The sequence below is a fragment of the Phodopus roborovskii genome, unplaced genomic scaffold (genome assembly GCF_943737965.1).
Source record: "Phodopus roborovskii unplaced genomic scaffold, PHOROB, whole genome shotgun sequence".
NCBI classification, from domain to species: domain Eukaryota; kingdom Metazoa; phylum Chordata; class Mammalia; order Rodentia; family Cricetidae; genus Phodopus; species Phodopus roborovskii.
In genome coordinates this window covers 6383659-6401263 of record NW_026126549.1, presented here as the reverse complement: position 1 = coordinate 6401263, position 17605 = coordinate 6383659, and the positions used below count along the sequence as shown (strand labels likewise).

Below are 17605 nucleotides of genomic sequence, written 5' to 3'. Positions count from 1 at the left end.
GAAGACAGTTTCATGAAAGGATTTGTATCTTCCCATGCTTGCACTCTCAGGGGCTCACAAAATTAGGCTATTTAACATGGCAGGTTACTCGATTTGGAAAACACGGGAGGCCAAACATTCAAATAGTCTTGAAATTAACATTAAATATACAAAACTTGGAGATGAACTTTGGAGACCGATCTTGTTCCACTGAATTAATTATTTTGGTCAGCATAAAATCACAAACCGAAGACTATGATGGGATTGCTGTGAAGTGTAGTCATGGGAGGCATTTTCAGAAGGAATTGTCTGAGCCATGAGCTTCGTGTGCTCTTCTTGGGAATGACACTTCTGTGTTTTAGAATTTGTTATTCACAGATTTTACTGCATGCTCTTTCACATATAAAAACCAGATGCCTTTAAACCCAGCACTCAGTAAGTAAATGCAGGTGGATCTCTGTGTGTTCGAGACCATCCTGGTTTACAAATCGATTTCCAGGACAGCCAGAGCTGTTTCAAAGAGAAGCCAAAAACCAAAACCTATACTGAACACCAAGCCAAAAGTTTGATTGTGATCATTCTGGACTTTTGTAAAGTTGAGACAAGTCTGAATTAACTATTTGAATTTTATTCTTTTTTGACATGAAGTTGTGGAACACTCAGATAATCTACATCATGTTAGTATTCCTACAAGAAAAAACAAGTAAACCAATATGTGTTAAGCAATATACATCAATTTTACTGCAAACATTAGTGGTTTTAAAAAAGGTTTTGATTCATAACTTGTAGCTATTAAGTGTGCATGACTCAAGGTCTAAGAAACTGTAACTTAAGACAGTCTCTTACATGCAAACCCATGCTCTCAGTTTATAGTTAACTTCTTGGGTCAGAGGAGTAGACAGGCTGCACCAGAGTCAGAGGATAAACCATATTTTAAATATGTGTTAGTTATACGACCTACATAAAGCCATAAGCTGTTAATACAGCCACTGATTTTTCTTTTTTCACAAAGTCATCAGATATACTGCTAAGTTTTCCACTGTGGGCAAAGATACTAAAGTTCGTCACTTTCGTAGAGTCCAGATTGAGCTGCCAGGCGCTGAAACTCTCCTTCTGGGTTAAAGGCTTGTTTCACATCCAAACCTTTCCCATTAAGTGCTAAATATTTGCTGAAAGTTGGTCGAACACGCAGCTGCTTGGGAGCTGGGAGCGTTTGGTTTGGACGGGCTGAAATGAGTAAAAGTCACTTTAGAAGAATAGTCACTGGCAGATATGATGGGAAAATGATTATGAGGCAAATCCCCCATACTTCACACCATGCTGAGCTGGGTACTCCTCAGCTCCCCAGTTAAACTGAGCTGCTCTGTGACATACCTGTGACATCCAATCTTGTGTTACATGTGGTCACACCAGCTTCATTGACGGCTGACACTGTGTACCACCCAGCATCCTTTTTGTTTACATCTTTTATCAGTAAAGTCACCCTTCCAGCATTATCATGATATAAGCTGGAAAGAAACAAATAACACTAAGGCACAGGAATTAAAATTCTTTTCTTTCAGGTGAAAGGTTAAATGATATTGCTGACCCTCACTAATAAAAGAAAGATGCTGAAAACTCCAAGGCTGTCTCTCACCAATGCCAAGTAGTTATTGAAGTTTAAAAACTTACCCCACTTGTACATGGAGGTATCATTTCATAGCAGAGCATTTGTCTAGCACGCTTAAGACCCTCTGTTGGAGCTCTAGGAAGCATGCACACACACACACACACACACACACACACACACACACACTCTTTCCTCCCAAATAATTCCCTTTTAATCTTTTCTTGTTATTTATTTACTGTGGCCATGTTTTTTTATTGTCAACAAAATATGAACTCTAGGCTCTTTTATGTCTTGTTTTTAGGACTACTTGAATCTGAATTAAATCTGTATTTTTAAGAACAGACAACCCAAGGCCGTAATTGTGTGATTTATAATGTGTGTAAAAAGCATAATTAGATTCATCCAGCCAGTGTACATGTCAGCCAGGAAAGTCTTCTCTCACCTTATCCGATCAGTGTTGAACTGGACCATTTCATTGTTCCTTTTCCAGAAAAGCTTGGGTGGAGGGATCGCTGAGATCTGGCATTCTAGTTTCACTGACTCTCCCTCAAAAACTTTCTTACTCTGTGGTTTGAAGATAAACATTGGTGCTCTCTTATGCTCTTTTGCTGGACAGTGGTGGGAAATCAATAAAGATGATATTAAGCCACATTAAAATATTATGAAATTTGTATGTCAATGTTAAATCTTTAAAAAGCAACATCAGGATTAGAAACCTTTTTATTTTTAGATAAGATACTGTAACACACATTATTATTTTATTATATTCAGAGTACTTAAAATGGAATATAATGGCCTATTGAAGTTTTAGCCATGTTTCATTTGAAGACATGACATTTCATCTACAGGGAGCCAGCATCCATAGTGAAAGAGTAGTAGACAACTTCAGTTCAGCTTCCTTTTGGGGGATGCAACTTAGCATGTGCAGGGCTGTGGCCTTGATCCTCAGCCCTACAAAAACGAAATCTCTGTTGGCTCTACAAGCCATATAAAATTGGAAAATTTTTGTTTAGCTTCTCTGAGCCTCAGTTTTATGTATTGATAATTACATCATTAAAAACAAAAACAAAAACAAACACAAAACCCAAACCAAACGAACTACAGGTTGTAGTGATAGGTCTGCCCAAATATGAAAGAAGAGAAACTGATAATATGCAGATGTCAGACATCACAACCACCTACAAGAAGAAATGGGAAGAGCTGTGCTGACCCTGAAGGTGGATTTTCTAAAGGAAAAATGAACAGACCGGATAGATTCCAGTCAAGGTCTCTTTCAGCTGGAATAGGACATTATTTGTGAAGCTGCTGGCACAAATATGATTTACCCAAAGTGTAATAGTGGGAAGTGTGTGTTCTGGAGAGCCTGCACATATATGTTTATTCCCTCTTTGCTTTGGTTGAGGTCCCTTAGTTCTTTCATTGATCTAGGTATAAGTTCAAGATCATTGACCATCCTTTAACCTGATCAGGCTTTCATATAACAGACAATTATTCATTAAAAATTTCTTGTGAGGTATTACCATTGCTTAAAACATTACATATGCTATATTTAAAGTACTTAGATGATAATACTTAGATGATAAAATTTAAAAACTGGCCATGAGTTTTTATAGAGCTATGTTACCATACTGTGAGGTGAATGTTTTATTAGAACCTGTTTTTTTTCCCAAAGAAATAGGCATTTTTTTTGGTTATACTTTCCTAGTAAATATAACATAGGGCACAGCTAAAAGCTAACACCTAATATCCATTTTTCAGGTAGGAATTTACATTATGATAGCCTATGACAATTCCGTATCAGCATGAATCAGGATGGATACATTTCTGACTACAGAGCAGATAAATTATTAGACTAAAGTTCCTACTTTGAACTCCTTTTCTAGTTATATCAACAATAGCTTATACTGTTTCATTTGCTTCCTCAAAAATATATAATATTCTCTCTACCAATTTTTGCTCAGCCATGCTAATTTTTTCTCTGTTCACAATAGCTAGGGAAATGGAAACATCTGAATGTCCTTTAGTTGACCAATGGATAATGGAAATGTGTACATATATTATGAAATTGTATTGGGCTAGAAGAGAAAATAAAATAATAGCATTTGTAGGTGAATGGATGGAATTGAAAAATATACTGTGTGGTATAGACCCAGAAAAAAAATCTTATGTTGTTTTTCATATGTGATTCTAAGATCCAAACCTTAAGACATGAGTAGAAACTAGGAAAGTAAATAAGAACCATGAGGGTAGAGCTAGAGAGTGGAAATGGCAGGATTCAAGTGATGGGAACTCTCCTTCCAAGGACTGGCTTTCATAATACCAAAGGGAGTCATGCAAACTGATAAAAAGGTGAAACAATCATCAGTTCTACCTGGCTCTGAAGAACAATGCAAGATTATATCTCAGGGTGCATTAGTGGCATTCATATGTTGGCTGTAATCAACAGCTCTCTAATTGGACTTAAGACTGACTCAACAGAAGGGAAACCATTCCAAATACTGGAAACCTAGCCAGCTCCTTAGGAGTAGTGGGTTCATGGAACTTAGAAGAGAACTTACTACTGTCACTCTACTAGACCAGTACAGCTAAATCCTCACTGCATTCTAAATAATTATCTTTATATTCACAGATAAGCATATCTCTCAACCCTCATCAAAGAAGCCTTTCTTTACATTGGTGGAGGCACAACTAAAACCCCAAATCTGGTCAAAGTATAGAGAAGAACTGACTGTGAGGAACCCAGCCTCAATGGGTGTGTCTACAACACAACTCTTGTACCAAAAGCTCAGGGAGCATTTCAGAAAGAAGGCAGAAAGATTTTAAGAGCCATAGGAACAAGAAATCTGCTCTGAGACCATATCTCACAGCACAGACTAGAAATAACAGGGCACCCTCACCTTAACAAATAGTTGCCTAAACAAGACCTGAGCAAGGAGGGCACCGATAGTTCTGCTAATATGGAAGGGGGAAATCTCCCAGGGCTCCACCCTTAGACAAAAGCTACAGGTCACTAATGCCTACAGAGAGAAGGAGAACTGGTCTTCCCCAGGGATGAGCTCCCTAATTAGCTATAAACTACCAAGTGGTCAGCTCTGAAATCATACATACAAGCCACACTAAACAGACTTTATCTGTCTGCCTGTTTACCTATCTAAAATTATCATATAAAAAGAGGCCATACAGGAGGGAGGGCCTAGACCCTACTCCAAATGACTTGACAGATTTTGATGATCCCTCCTGAAGGGTATCACCCTCCCTGTGGATTGGGGGGTTTGGAGGGAGTGAGGGAGAGGGAACTAGGATCGATATGTAAAATAAGAAAAAATAATAAATACATATTAAAAAAAAGAAAAAGAGGCCATAAATTTGAGAGAATAAAGGGAAGGGTTCAAGATGGGCTGGGAGTGGATATTTGGAAGGGGCTGGAGGGAATAAAGGGAAGGGGGAACTGATGTAATTATATTTTAACTAAGGTTTTTAAAAAAGAGAAAGCAGGTTGAGCAAGCTCTGGAAAGCAAGCCAGTAAACATCTTAGTCCATGTCACCTGGTTCAGTTCCTGCCTTTAGGTTCCTGTCTTTAGCTCCTGCATCACCTTCCTTCAAGGGACTGTGACTTGAGATATGTAAAACACACCCCGTCTCCCCCCCTCGCCAAAATTAAAATAAAATTATATTACCTCCTTATTACCTTTCTAAAAAAGAACTGCTGGTAGGTCTGTCATTCTAATTTTACTGTTTCCTCCTAAAATGTCCTTTTGTGTTTTGAGTATAAATTGGTATTACACTAGATTTTGCAGATGTTAGCCTTAAGTATGAAGTTCTCTGGGCTTTTCTTTGAAATATTTTCTTTTATAATATTCTTGCTTTTTCAGCCATGTTGCCTTTAAAGGATTTCTTTGGAGGCTTACCAAGGACGTCCAGCTGCACCGTGAAAGTGGCTTCTCCAGCTCTGTTCCTGGCCACACATGCATACGGCCCTGCATCTGATGTTCTGACCACTTCAAAGATGAGTGAGTGAAAACCCTTCTCAGACACTATCATTTTGTGCAACTCATCTGATTGAACTGGTCTCCCGTTTAGATACCATGACACGTCAGGGGCCGGCAGGCCACTCACCTAGAAACAAAAATATAGCAGTTTTCTATTTATGATTTTAACAACTTTGTCATCTGGATTTGAGGTTAAAAATGGAAAGCAGGAGTTCAAAATATATTTATTGTAACTTTTTACTGTAAAATTAAAAACAAGATCAATATATTGTTTTTAGACTACTTCGGACTACATCTAATTCTTTCAGTTACTTCATTTAGAACACTAATTTATGTTTTATGTCCCATAAGGAACATGGAAGCAATGCTTTTGTACATAAACACTAGTTGTTTATATGCTTTTGTATAAAGACATTCAATCTTAATGGTAACTCTCATTGATAGGGTATCTGGAAAAATATTTTATGAGGAAAAATTCTTAGAATGAGGATAATCAAAATGTGATGTGGTCTCATCTAAAGTGATGTTCTAGCTTGAAAAACTGAGTAGCTTGAAGTTGTGAATGGACAACTACAGGTGCAAGTCCTTGAAATAGTCTGTTCTCTCTCTCTCTCTCTCTCTCTCTCTCTCTCTGTGTGTGTGTGTGTGTGTGTGTGTGTGTGTGTCCAGTACATCTGTTTATATCCAGTGCACCTGTTGATACACTAATCTTCCTAATTTTATGAGGCAAGTACTATTTTTTATTTCCATGTCACAAATGAGACAACAAAACACAGAGAGACTAAATAACTTGTCTAAGTTTACGCAGCTGGAAAGCTGCACAACCAGGGTGTAACTTGTATCAAGTCAGCTTCAGAATTTGTCTCTTTTCATTGTATGTAGTGTTTTTTAAGCTGTGTGGCAAGCTGTAAGAGTTTGGGAAAGAGGGCATTTCCCCAGACTTGGTGTCCCATTGATAATGTGTCCTTAGCATATTTGAAAACACTTACTTTGAAGTCCATTCTGCAGAATCGTCCTTCCTCAATGGACATGTTTTCTGGCACTTGGATGAAGCGTGGCGGGTAAAACTTTTCCTGGATGGCATCCTGGTCATTTGCCTCTGCTCTTGAGGATGATCTACTTCTACAACAATATTTTTAATAATGGTTGTATAGAAATGTCCTTGCTTTTCCATTTACCAATATAATTTGGGCATCGCGCTAGAAAGACCAGAACGTCTGCTTTGGTCTGATGGCATGGTGACAATGGAACAGACTTTAAGGTTGATGTATTCAGTGCCTTGTTGATGACTGGCAGAAATATAACAATTTAGAAACATCTGGTACAAACTGAACATTGAATAACTCTCTCCTTAAGTAGTTCTGCAAATTGATCAATGCATACCTCATTAAGTTTGTACAGGATTTTCCTTGTGATAAAGTTATTTAACACAGAAACATGGTCCTGACTGTTTGACTAAAATGTTTTTTTTTTAAAAATCCTTTGATAATTGACATACAATGTTTCAGCATTATCTTTGACATTTGAAAATTCACATTGGTTTTAAAAGGATATAGTAAACTCAAGATATATATATCTCCATTAAACATTTTGAGTGGAAAACACTTTAGATAGCCAAGCACATGTCTCTTTACAAATTAAACAAAATTACCTTACTTGTGATGTGGGAACCTGCAGCCGTGCATGTTCTGGGTTATGCTGCTTGAGATGAAAAAAAAATATGAAAGTTAGCATGCAATTGACCCTTTCAAACGAAGCAGAAGTGAGCAATTGTCGTCAAGAGGAATGTTTCTGTTTTGGTTGTGTTACTTCAGTCATAATTACCTTTGTGTATCTACCAATTGAAATACAGCAAATGAACTGCCCATTTCTTTAGTAAGAATCCCCCAAAATTAATAGGATACTTTCACAGGTATGATTTATAAAAATCAGCTGGACCTAAAATTGATGGTAGCTTAGTTTTCAGACGACTGTTTTATGATAAAGGATGATATGTCCCCTGATGTGTTTGACTTGGGGACATTGTACAGGTTGTACTTTAGCAAAGCAAGAATAGACATGAGGTCACTTGTGCTGGCACTAGGCAGTGGGTATTAAGCTACTGCTGAGCTGTTCCATCAACAACAGTAAACACATATTAGGCTGGAAAATATTTCTCCTTTTAGCTCATGGCATAAAATCCTGTTGGGCACTGTAAGAAATACAGATAAAACTATAAAAAACTTAAAATATGAATTAGTTACTGCTAAATAGAGAAGTATTTACCTTTTGTGTAAATATTTATATTGAGTCCCTGAAAATTATTTGTACTTGAGAATAAAGTTAGAAATTGATGAACATTATAATTGAATTAATTGATTATATATTTAGTGCCTGTTTTGTATGAATGTTCTTGGCAGAGTGGAAGATTGAAAAGAAGTAGAAAGTATACTCTCAGCCCAAATATCTTTGAGATATTTGTACAAGAACATAGAGAATCTGAGTAAAACAATTTATTTTTTTGGGATGAATCTCTTTAGTCAATGAATTTTGGCATTTTTAAACAATATAAAAAACTGGCTAGTCTTAAAAATCCTTAAATAAAATGTCAAAATAACTTATCAATTCAGCAAAAATGTATATATATATATATATATATATATATATATATATACACACAAAAATAAAACCAATAATTTAATAAAACTCAAAATCTTCTAAATAATTTTTTTCTAAGATAGGGTTTGTTTGTGTAGCCCTGGCTGACCTGGAACTAGCTCTGTAGACCAGGCTGGCCTTGATTAGTCTGCCTCTGCCTCCTGAATGCTGGGATTAAAAGCAATGTAACACCACTGCCTGACTAAAAATAAGTTTCATTTTGTTTTTTTTTCTTAACTTTTGGATTTAATGCATTATGTTCAGAAATAGGGTATCTCAGTTATAGCAGAGATGTAGTTTTGTTTATAGTTGCATTGTAATTGGGCAACATTTCATTTACCGTTTCTGCCTTCATTATATTCCTACTACTATTTTCTTGTCCTGGTACTGTCACCTTCCTTTTAAACACTCTCATAAATACTTAGTAATTTTTTGAATAATTCTATTAGTAGAGATCGAGTTGTCTTATTATGGCTGTTACTGCCTATGCCATGACCAGAGTTCAGTGTAGTTGATGCTCCATGTAAATTGGTTGAGCGGATGGTTGAATGAATTAACTGCTCAGTGTGTAAGATCTACTACATTAGACTTTGATGTATCCTTTCTGGTTGTATGTTGTATCCTTTCTTGCTACCTTAAAAGAAACAAAAATCTCTTATTCTCATTTGAAATTTATTTTCTCAATGAGTTCCAAGCTCCATCTCTGTTGCTCATAGTCTTGAAAACTAATTAAGAGGGAGTAACAGTCATCTCACAGAGGGATACAAAAGGGTAATAGTTCTTCCATTTGCCTTTCCCACAGTGCAACTTGTTTTTGAGTTAAATTACCAGTTATAACAGTTATAATTTGTTATAATTAAGCTGGTCAGGTGCGAGTCTGTGTGTGTTCACTGTATCCTGTAGTTCATTTTTTTTTTTTTGAAAATGGGCTTTCATTAATTTTAGAGATGTTACCCCATAGAGTCATTTTTATTAGCTTGTTCATGAAAATGCATATTTAAACTCAGGAACATGACCAAAGGAATTAGATAAGTCTCAAAATGGCTTAAAACATTAAACAATTTAAAAATTCCAAAAAAAAGTGTCCAAAGCTGGCCACGGTTGTGTTCCCATTTGGTCCAGGTACTTAGCAAGCTGAGGAAGGAGGAGCAATTCAGCCAGGTTTAGGGCTGACACTCCTGTGTTAAAAAGAAAAACAAAGGCTACAGTTATGTATCAGTCATTTTTATTTACCTGTGGAGAATCTTGGGCATCACTGGTTTGAGCCTGAAAGACAGCAGCAGCATTTTGTGGACCTAGCAACCTTCGAGCCATCTTCTCCTCATAGGTCAGCCTCTAAATAGAGGGTGGTGATGGATTTAGTCAGAAGTATGTAGAAAGATAACTTTGAAAACCATTCCTCTAAGTCAGAACTTCAATCTATGCTCCTATTTTTGAATTATAGTTTCTATGTTTCCCAGAGTCTTACCTATAAAGATGAGCTACTAACTCAATTGTATATTAAAAGCTAGATAGTAATTACAGCTGTTTTTATTTGTGTATAGATATACTAAGGTGCAAAGGAATTAAGTTGGTAAATTTTTGCATTAATTACTAGGTAGGCAGACATTTTATGAGAAGGTAATGGTTAGTTTTATTTCATGGAGCACAGGTTGGCTTTGAACTTATTATCTAGTCAAAGCTGACTTTCAACTCCTGATCCTCCTGCCTCTACTCTTCCAACTCCACAGGCAGAGAGATTAGAAATGTGTTAATATTGAGTTTCTGAGAAAATCATGTGTAAGACAAACGTTTCATTGTATCATCTAGGGTTTTTTGTTTTGTTTTGATTTGTTTTGTTTTTAAAGCTGCTTCATCCATTTACTATGGAAACCCAAAAGGCGGACTTCATGTTGGAGTAGTAATGAACTGCATGCCAGCAAATGTTCCCGCTTAAAAAAGTGAATCCTATTTTTTGCTATGAGAGCTATGAGAGACAGAAGTAATTTGTGAGTGTGTGTGTGTGTGTGTGTGTGTGTGTGTGTGTGTGTGTGTGTGTGTGTGTGTGGTGATACTGAGTATCAATCTTATGTTAGGTCCTACCAGTGAGCTGTATTCGCAGCCTCAGAACTTTCTTATTGGAATTAGGTTTTTAATAGTATAACTGGCCTTCTGCGCATATACGATAGCTTGCTCACTTGATTTCCATTATGAAGAAGGGTGTCCTTGCATTTCAGCTTTCTCTCCAAATCTTGCATCAGTGCTTCTTTTGATCCTTGGATTTCATGGTCAGGAGTCCGTGGAGTGGTCTTAGCATTTGCCGTTGGGGATGGCATAGCATTTACTGGTTGGCTAACTGAGGACTGTTGATAGCTTCAAAAAAGAAAACAAATGAAAATGGTAAAATTGAATTCATTCAGTAAGCCATTTTTAGATACATTGAGTTTACCACTTAGAATCTCTAGTGTTGTTAAAGACACCAAATATCATGATAGCAGTCAAGAAGGATGCCATAAAAATGTCTACTGCCTTTATCTTCTCTTTTGGCCAGAGAAAACTATATAGCGGGAGGAAGAATTTAGACGTAAGGAGGACATCTAGAAGATCCCTGCTCTAAAGAATATGATGGTTAAAGGAAACTTTCTAGTTCTTTTAGCCTGGTTGTTGAATTTCTTGTTTGACAGAGAGATGGATATTAGGCAGTGGTGTGCTTCAGCTGCCTCCCCTGGGCTTGAGAGGGCTGACGCTTTTTAGGCTCTCTTCCTAGCAACATGTGGTCTCAGGACCAGGTTTGAATTGATGGTGTCAAAGTTCTTTACACCAGGGGAACTGGTAGATGCTGCCAATCATGACTCTTTCTTTTAGAGCTGACTTGACCAGACTGTACAGTGTTTTGTGAACTGCTCCTCGATGGGATCTCTGGCTTTCCTATTAATTCCCAGTTCCAGTTAGTTTTATATTTCAATTAATCCATTGCATAAAAATAACTTTTAATGTAATGATGATTTCTTTAGTATTGCTAGACTTATTATTATTATTATTTTGGTATAGAAAGAAAATGATAGAGGAAGACAGAGCTTGAAACATAACTTAAAAAAATAAGATTTGGGAAAAACCCCAATGATCTGGAATTAATTTGAAAAACAAGTTCTTATAATACATTCTGATCCTAAATGTTTATCTAAGGTACCCTGAGCCCTCCACAAGTTTCCATATTGACATTGGTAAAGAGCGGGGGCAGCAACTAAGGGATCCTGTATTGTTAGCTGTCAAGTAGCTCAAACTTTTCCTAGTATTTTACATTGCTCTAACTTAGCTTACTGATTTAGAACCCTACATGGGCAAACCTGTTCATATGGGGAAACTGGCCACTGCTCTAATGAACATTTTGTGATGATCACAATAAACATTCCCTAGTCATCCAGATCCAAGTGAGATCAAGATTCACAAGAGGACTTGTGATTCAGAAGACTGAGTGGAGCTAGGGCCTTCACTTTGTGTGCTGTGGGACCTGGTGATTATCCCAGGGTCGAATGTAAACAGATGATGAGTAACAGGTGCCATCACTCGTGACCATGCCACTCTATGCCTACTGCTATAAAGCATAGCTATGGGGAATACTGTCAGTTCATCAAATGGATGTTCATTTTATCACAGTCAGGGTGTAGTGCCTTAGAAACTGATGATACCCTTTCTGTCTTTATATGTTAGGCATTTGGGTTTTCATTGTCTGTATTAATCCTTAACTAAAGTCTGATTTGCTCAATAAAGTAGGTAGTCAAGTCAATCAAAAATGTAGGTAAATAGTGAGGCCCTCCTCCCTTGATTAAATTCTGAGGCCAAAGCAGTGGAATTTCCTCCACCCTTTAACATTCCTGTAGTGTATGCAATGATTGCCTATAATGACTTTCAGTTCTAGAGTCCCATCTCTTTGAGGGCCACGTGTGCTTGGTAAAGTGAATTAGAATTAGACAATTCTGTTCTCATCATCATATTTCATAGAAAGCCTGAGGGAATGTTAATGATAGCCAAGCCTGAGAACCACAAGATAGCCTCAAGTTAGTTGATTCACTACATAGTCTCATCGTCTGCACATTAGGTGGCATATGTACTAGACTGATAGATTTTTACTTATACATTTGTGTTATGTTTTTACACTGCTTTATAGGTATTTTTCTTATCACTGTTAATCCTGACCATTAAATGTGATACACCTCAGAAAACTGGATCACCTAGCGGGCTATTTGCCAGATGCCCCATGGCAAGCTCCTTGGAAGAAATAATTAGAATTAAAAAACTCCCCTCACTTTCCACTGTGGTTTGATCAACCATTAACACCGTTGCCTGAGAACTTCCTATCATTGAGAATTGAAATAGGCTTTCAAGAGTCTCTAGGTCAGAAGCCAAGGGGTGACTTTAGAAGATGGAGCACTCCTGAGCCCCTCACAACAATGAGGGAATTGTGCACAAATGTTCAAAGGCCAGGGCTTTCCACCCTGTACAGCTGGACTCAGAATGGGCATCAAGTAGCAATGGCAAGATTAGAAGAGTTATCTACAGCTGCTGAAAATGGAGCAGCTAATGCTGGACCTTTGATCTCTGGTTTGGAGGCCTTCTAGGCTTGCTATCTTACTCTATTTTTACTTCTCCTCTTTTTCTTTTTTTTTTTTAAATTTAAATTTGAAACAAATTTGTTTTACATGTCGATCCCAGTTCCTGCACCCTCCCTCCTGTCCTTCCCTGTTCCCCATCCCAACCCACACCCCATCCCCTTTCTGCTCCCCAGGGAGGGTGAGGCATCCCATGGGGGAGTCTTCAAAGTCTGTCATATATTTGGATCAGGACCCAGACTTCTCTTCTTAATTCTGCACAAAGCTATGTGTGTGGTTGAGGCTCTGTGAATATTTGGTTGATAACTTTTTTTTTCTGTGCAGAAGTTGAATAGAATTGAAAGACTTTACTAGGGGAAATGTTACAACAAGAGTAGGTTATATATTTAAAAACATGATATAAGAAACTTAGAAATACAAAGAAGCTACATGGAGAATGGTCATATTAGTAACTGTGAACAAGAAAGAACTACAAAGTGTGAGATGAATACAATGGGAATTTCTGGGGAGTTGGGGGAAGAAGGGGTCCTTCTGAAATAGTAAGTCAAAACTATGAGAATATGTTATTCCAGGTCAGGAACCATTGATCATCAATTCTGTTTAATAACTATATTATTCCATCATGTTTTTGAGTGTCCTGGTTTTTATATTTAAAAATAGGGAGTAGATTCCACTACAAGTTGAATTGCTGTGGTCAATTCATCTGCATTTCTGGAATTTCAACCAATAATATAAATTTTGGAAAAATTAGCTCAGCCATCTTGTTGCTGAACACTCTCATCACCCATATAAAATTGGTTGAGTATCACAACTTGATACCTGCTCTAACCTATAGGCTGACCTTGTACTTTTACAGGTTTATTTTCTGTTCAACATCAAACAAATCTCCAGAGAAGACAGAAACATTAGCAAGAGTTCCAGTAAGACATGGTCCTCCAGAGAATGTTTGAGATACTTCTGGTTTAATCTCTGATATTCTCAGCAGCCAAGAAATATGAAAACTGATAGCCCTAAATTTAAATAAGTACAAAGTATTCAGTTCAGGTTTTAAAAAAAGCTCAACTCCACATGGTGTCCCTTCCTGGGGCAGAGTTCTTTCAGGCCTGTCTCTGGCCATGGAATTATAGTGCCTGCTTGCATAAGGCCGTAGGTATTCGCTCCTGGATTTAGACCATCTGACAAAGCTCACCAAGTTACAGCTTCACTTACCAACACAAGCCTGAAAGCCACAAGCCTTGTGTTCCAGCCTCCCTTCTGATCCCAGTACTGACTGTTTATACAAGTGACTGCCTGAATTTCAGACGTTTAAAAAGTGTTAATTTTCAATTATATTAGCCAAGTGGATACTCAGGATTAGAGGGAGAAACGTGCAGGAAGAAAAGACTACTGGAAGAAACTTAATAGCCGTTGCTTATGAGGGAGGAAATCCTAGCCGTGGAGGAGTGGACAGGTGTTCTGCAACCCAACCAAGCCAGACCTCAGAGGAATTAAATTTGCAGTAAGAGAAACTTAGCTTAGAGCTAAGCAGAAAGTTTACCATTCCCTGGTATGTTAGGAATCTTTGTCTTTTCTTTCTGAAGATGATAAATAATAGGGATGTAATTGTGTAGACAGTAGGTAATTTGAGTTCCGCTCAGCCTGGACACTGAAGAATGCTACCATGACCCTCTTACCAGTGTCCTGGCTCAGCGAGAATGAAGCCCACGCTACCGCTTTATGCTCTAAACAGTAACAGCAGCTCACCCTCAAATCGCCTCAGACAAAGCTCATGGCACATGCTGTTTACACAGATTCACTTACTTGGAGTCCACAGTGGATGGAATTTTACTGCTACTGTAATCAGGTTGAGATGGTAATATAGAGCTGAGGAAGCTGGCTGGGGACTGGTTATAGGCGGCAGTAACCTTTTGGCCTGGGTTGGGGCCAGCAAGCTGCTGGGAAGCAGGATAAGCAGAGGAAGACACGGTGATGTGAGAGCTCACTGTGGAGGAGGCAGAAAACCTCTGCTCGGTGCACTGGCGGGGCTGGATGACGATGGAAGACTGTTTGGTCTGGCTAGGGAAGCTGGAGGCTTCCGGTCCTGGAGGCTGCAGTCTGGAGCCACATGGATTTTGGGACTGGATGAAGTGTTTTGGACGTTCGTAGTTAAACATACTTAGCTGATATGTGGCGAATCGATTTGTTCCCAGATGGGTAGAGTCCCGGCCGTGCAGCTGAAAGTAGGAATTACAAGACAGTTGCAGCAAGTCAGAAGCAACCTTAGTCTGGCCCTGCTTGATGAGATCTCAAGAACACTGTACTCCTGGCTTCGGTGGGTTTTTCTTGAATATTGTTTCTGAAAAGAGGGGGAATGATTAAGTTACAAGTTTACTCCAAGCCATACCGTTTATTTGACATCGTCGACAAAAGCTTATGCATTTTCAGGGTCGCCTCAGGGTAGCGTTTCCCGCCTTCTATCTTTTCTCATTACCCCTGTCTTTGCCCAGGTGACTTTGCTACTCAGAATAGTTATGTAAAAATGATTCAGTGTGCTTGCTCATCTCTGGGTGAAAGCATAAGTAGCAGTTTCAAGACACACACCACAATGTTTTCCAAGAAGCAATTTTGTTTTTCTTGCTAAGAAATCGTTTTGATGTCACTCAGTGTGATAGTTCTAGAGCCTCATGACTAGCTTCCATCCAGATGCTGCAAATTCCTCACCCTCAGAGATGTAAAGATTTAACATCAATAGCAGTTAATGTATGTCAGTCGTTATCAAGACAAACTCTCCACATATCTCCCTAAAGTAGATTAATATCCCTTTTGATATTTCAATGTCCATTTGCGTTTTCTCAATTTCAAAAAGTAGAATGAACATCTAATTTATTACGGCCAATTTTCAATTTTTTTTATTATTATAACTCATTGATTCTCTTTCTGTCCTTGATTGAATACTGATCACACTAGCAAAGTCTGGTGACTAAGGACTTATTGTATGCTTGCTAGTCTCTACGTGTATAACATTTATTACAGACTGCTTTTGCAAAGCTGGATGTCATTTTCCTTGATATTTTTAGATTATACTTTCTAGTTATTGATAGCAGTGATCTCTTAATTATCTAGTTTATTTCCTATTTCATTCATTTAATATGTGGGCTAGTGTTGAAATCATTATACTTCCTCTACTTCCTCTTATTTTCAATGGCAATCAGTAATTATAGACATATATAAACAACACATGAAACTAGCCTGTCAATCAAGGAAAGATGGATACTATTGCTTTTACTTATCTGTGGACTCAGTTGCCTTTCTGTCTTCCCACATCAGGTTCACATTTTTTTCTCATTTTGCTATTAAAATCCACCCTGGGGGTTATCACTGCCTCTGATTTTTTTCCCCATTGCTAAGTAAAATAAAGGCCAGAGCAACTGCTCCTGCAAGTTACTGTAATAGCCACTGTTTTTACTCAAAATATGAGATGATTTAATTTAAGATATATTATTTTGCTTCACATAATATAGAGAAGTGCTGAAACTTTGATAAATCAAATGTTTAGCTGCAAAGTTTACTGAGTTGCTTACCCCATTAAAACTGAGTGGTGTATAATTATTTGCATTACAATCTGAAGGAAAATACAGTTTATGATTCATCCTGACCAAGTCACCTTATCCTAAGGGTTTGCTAGGCAGGCTAGAATTAAGTTAACATTGGCAAAGACAAAGCTGCCAGGAGCTGAATAGAAAAAGGCTCTGTGGAGAAAGAGTACTTGAAGAATTATGTTCCCTAATTTCAAATTTATGAACCCAAATGCTTGCAACCAGAGTGCAGTGTGGAAACGAACTACATGAGGTCTTGTAATTGTCAGGGAGAAAGATCCAGAGGGTGGGGCAGTTTTATAGAAACCTTTGTTTCCTGAAATAAAAAGGCTTTATTTCAAGACAACTGGTTTTATAGCAATAGGTCTCTTGCCTGAATCTAGAGTTTCGTTCTTAATTTTCTTTCTGTGCAGAACAGTTATTCAAGCTTGTAACCAACTGCATTAAGACATAAGCTGGAGATAGTTTCTAACAAGAGTTTCTGATTTCTCTTCAAAACATATTTTTAGAATGCCAACTGTCTTAAGAATTTTGGTTTCAGTCTCCTTAGTTAATAATACTGTATTTTAAAAATCTCAAGTAAAGATACAGTTTCAAAACGTTTACTCATCTCAGCACAACATTTCACACAGATGTTTAGTTTCTAAAATGTTGATGCAACAATGTATCTCCCCAGACAACTACACTTATTGTTTGTGATTGCTCCAAAGTTCAGTTCTCTATTTGATTCTAAGTGTTTTTCTATTCCTAGTAATGACATTTCAATTTCAAAGACTATAAAACAGTCTTCTGCCACATCTTATTATAAAAATAATGCTTTAGAAATTATTAATTTAATACGTAACATTTGCTAACATTGACCATTAAAAAAATTCTTCCAGTATAACAGAGACTTTCATAGAAGACTGAATTGAGGCCACAGTACAGGGTCATAATTACAGTCAGATTCCAAGGAGAAGCAATACTTTAAAAAGAAAGAAAGGATGCAGAATTCTCTTTACTTGTGTCCTCTGCACAAGCCTTCCTGTTCCTTTGGACTGAACAGGCTCCTTTATCTTTAAATTTGTATACAGCCATACAGCACCTTTATAATATTGTAACTGTCAGTTCTCTCTCTCTCTCTCTCTTAATATGAAGATCACCTTTGTACATATGCCTCTGATCCATGTTAAAAAAAAAAACAAACAAAAACTCAAACCATAGCACAAATAAAGAAGACACTTACCC

At 37.6% G+C, this 17605-nt stretch overlaps 1 protein-coding gene across 2 annotated transcripts; it reads right to left on the bottom strand.

The window, feature by feature from the left end:
- Positions 1-1010: 1010 nt before the first annotated feature.
- On the bottom strand, positions 1011-15003 carry Myot (myotilin). 2 transcript variants are annotated; one of them, XM_051200975.1, is made up of 9 exons: positions 14604-15003; positions 10392-10566; positions 9448-9549; positions 7229-7278; positions 6567-6699; positions 5497-5704; positions 2031-2196; positions 1354-1487; positions 1011-1206 (listed from the first exon to the last, which is right to left on the bottom strand). In XM_051200975.1, exons 1-9 carry the CDS (start codon positions 14954-14956, stop codon positions 1034-1036), a joined length of 1494 nt encoding a protein of 497 aa, XP_051056932.1. In that variant the 5' UTR covers positions 14957-15003; the 3' UTR covers positions 1011-1033. The 2 variants fall into 2 exon arrangements, with proteins under 2 accessions (XP_051056932.1, XP_051056933.1); XM_051200976.1 differs by having other exon boundaries at positions 7229-7275.
- Positions 15004-17605: the final 2602 nt, after the last annotated feature.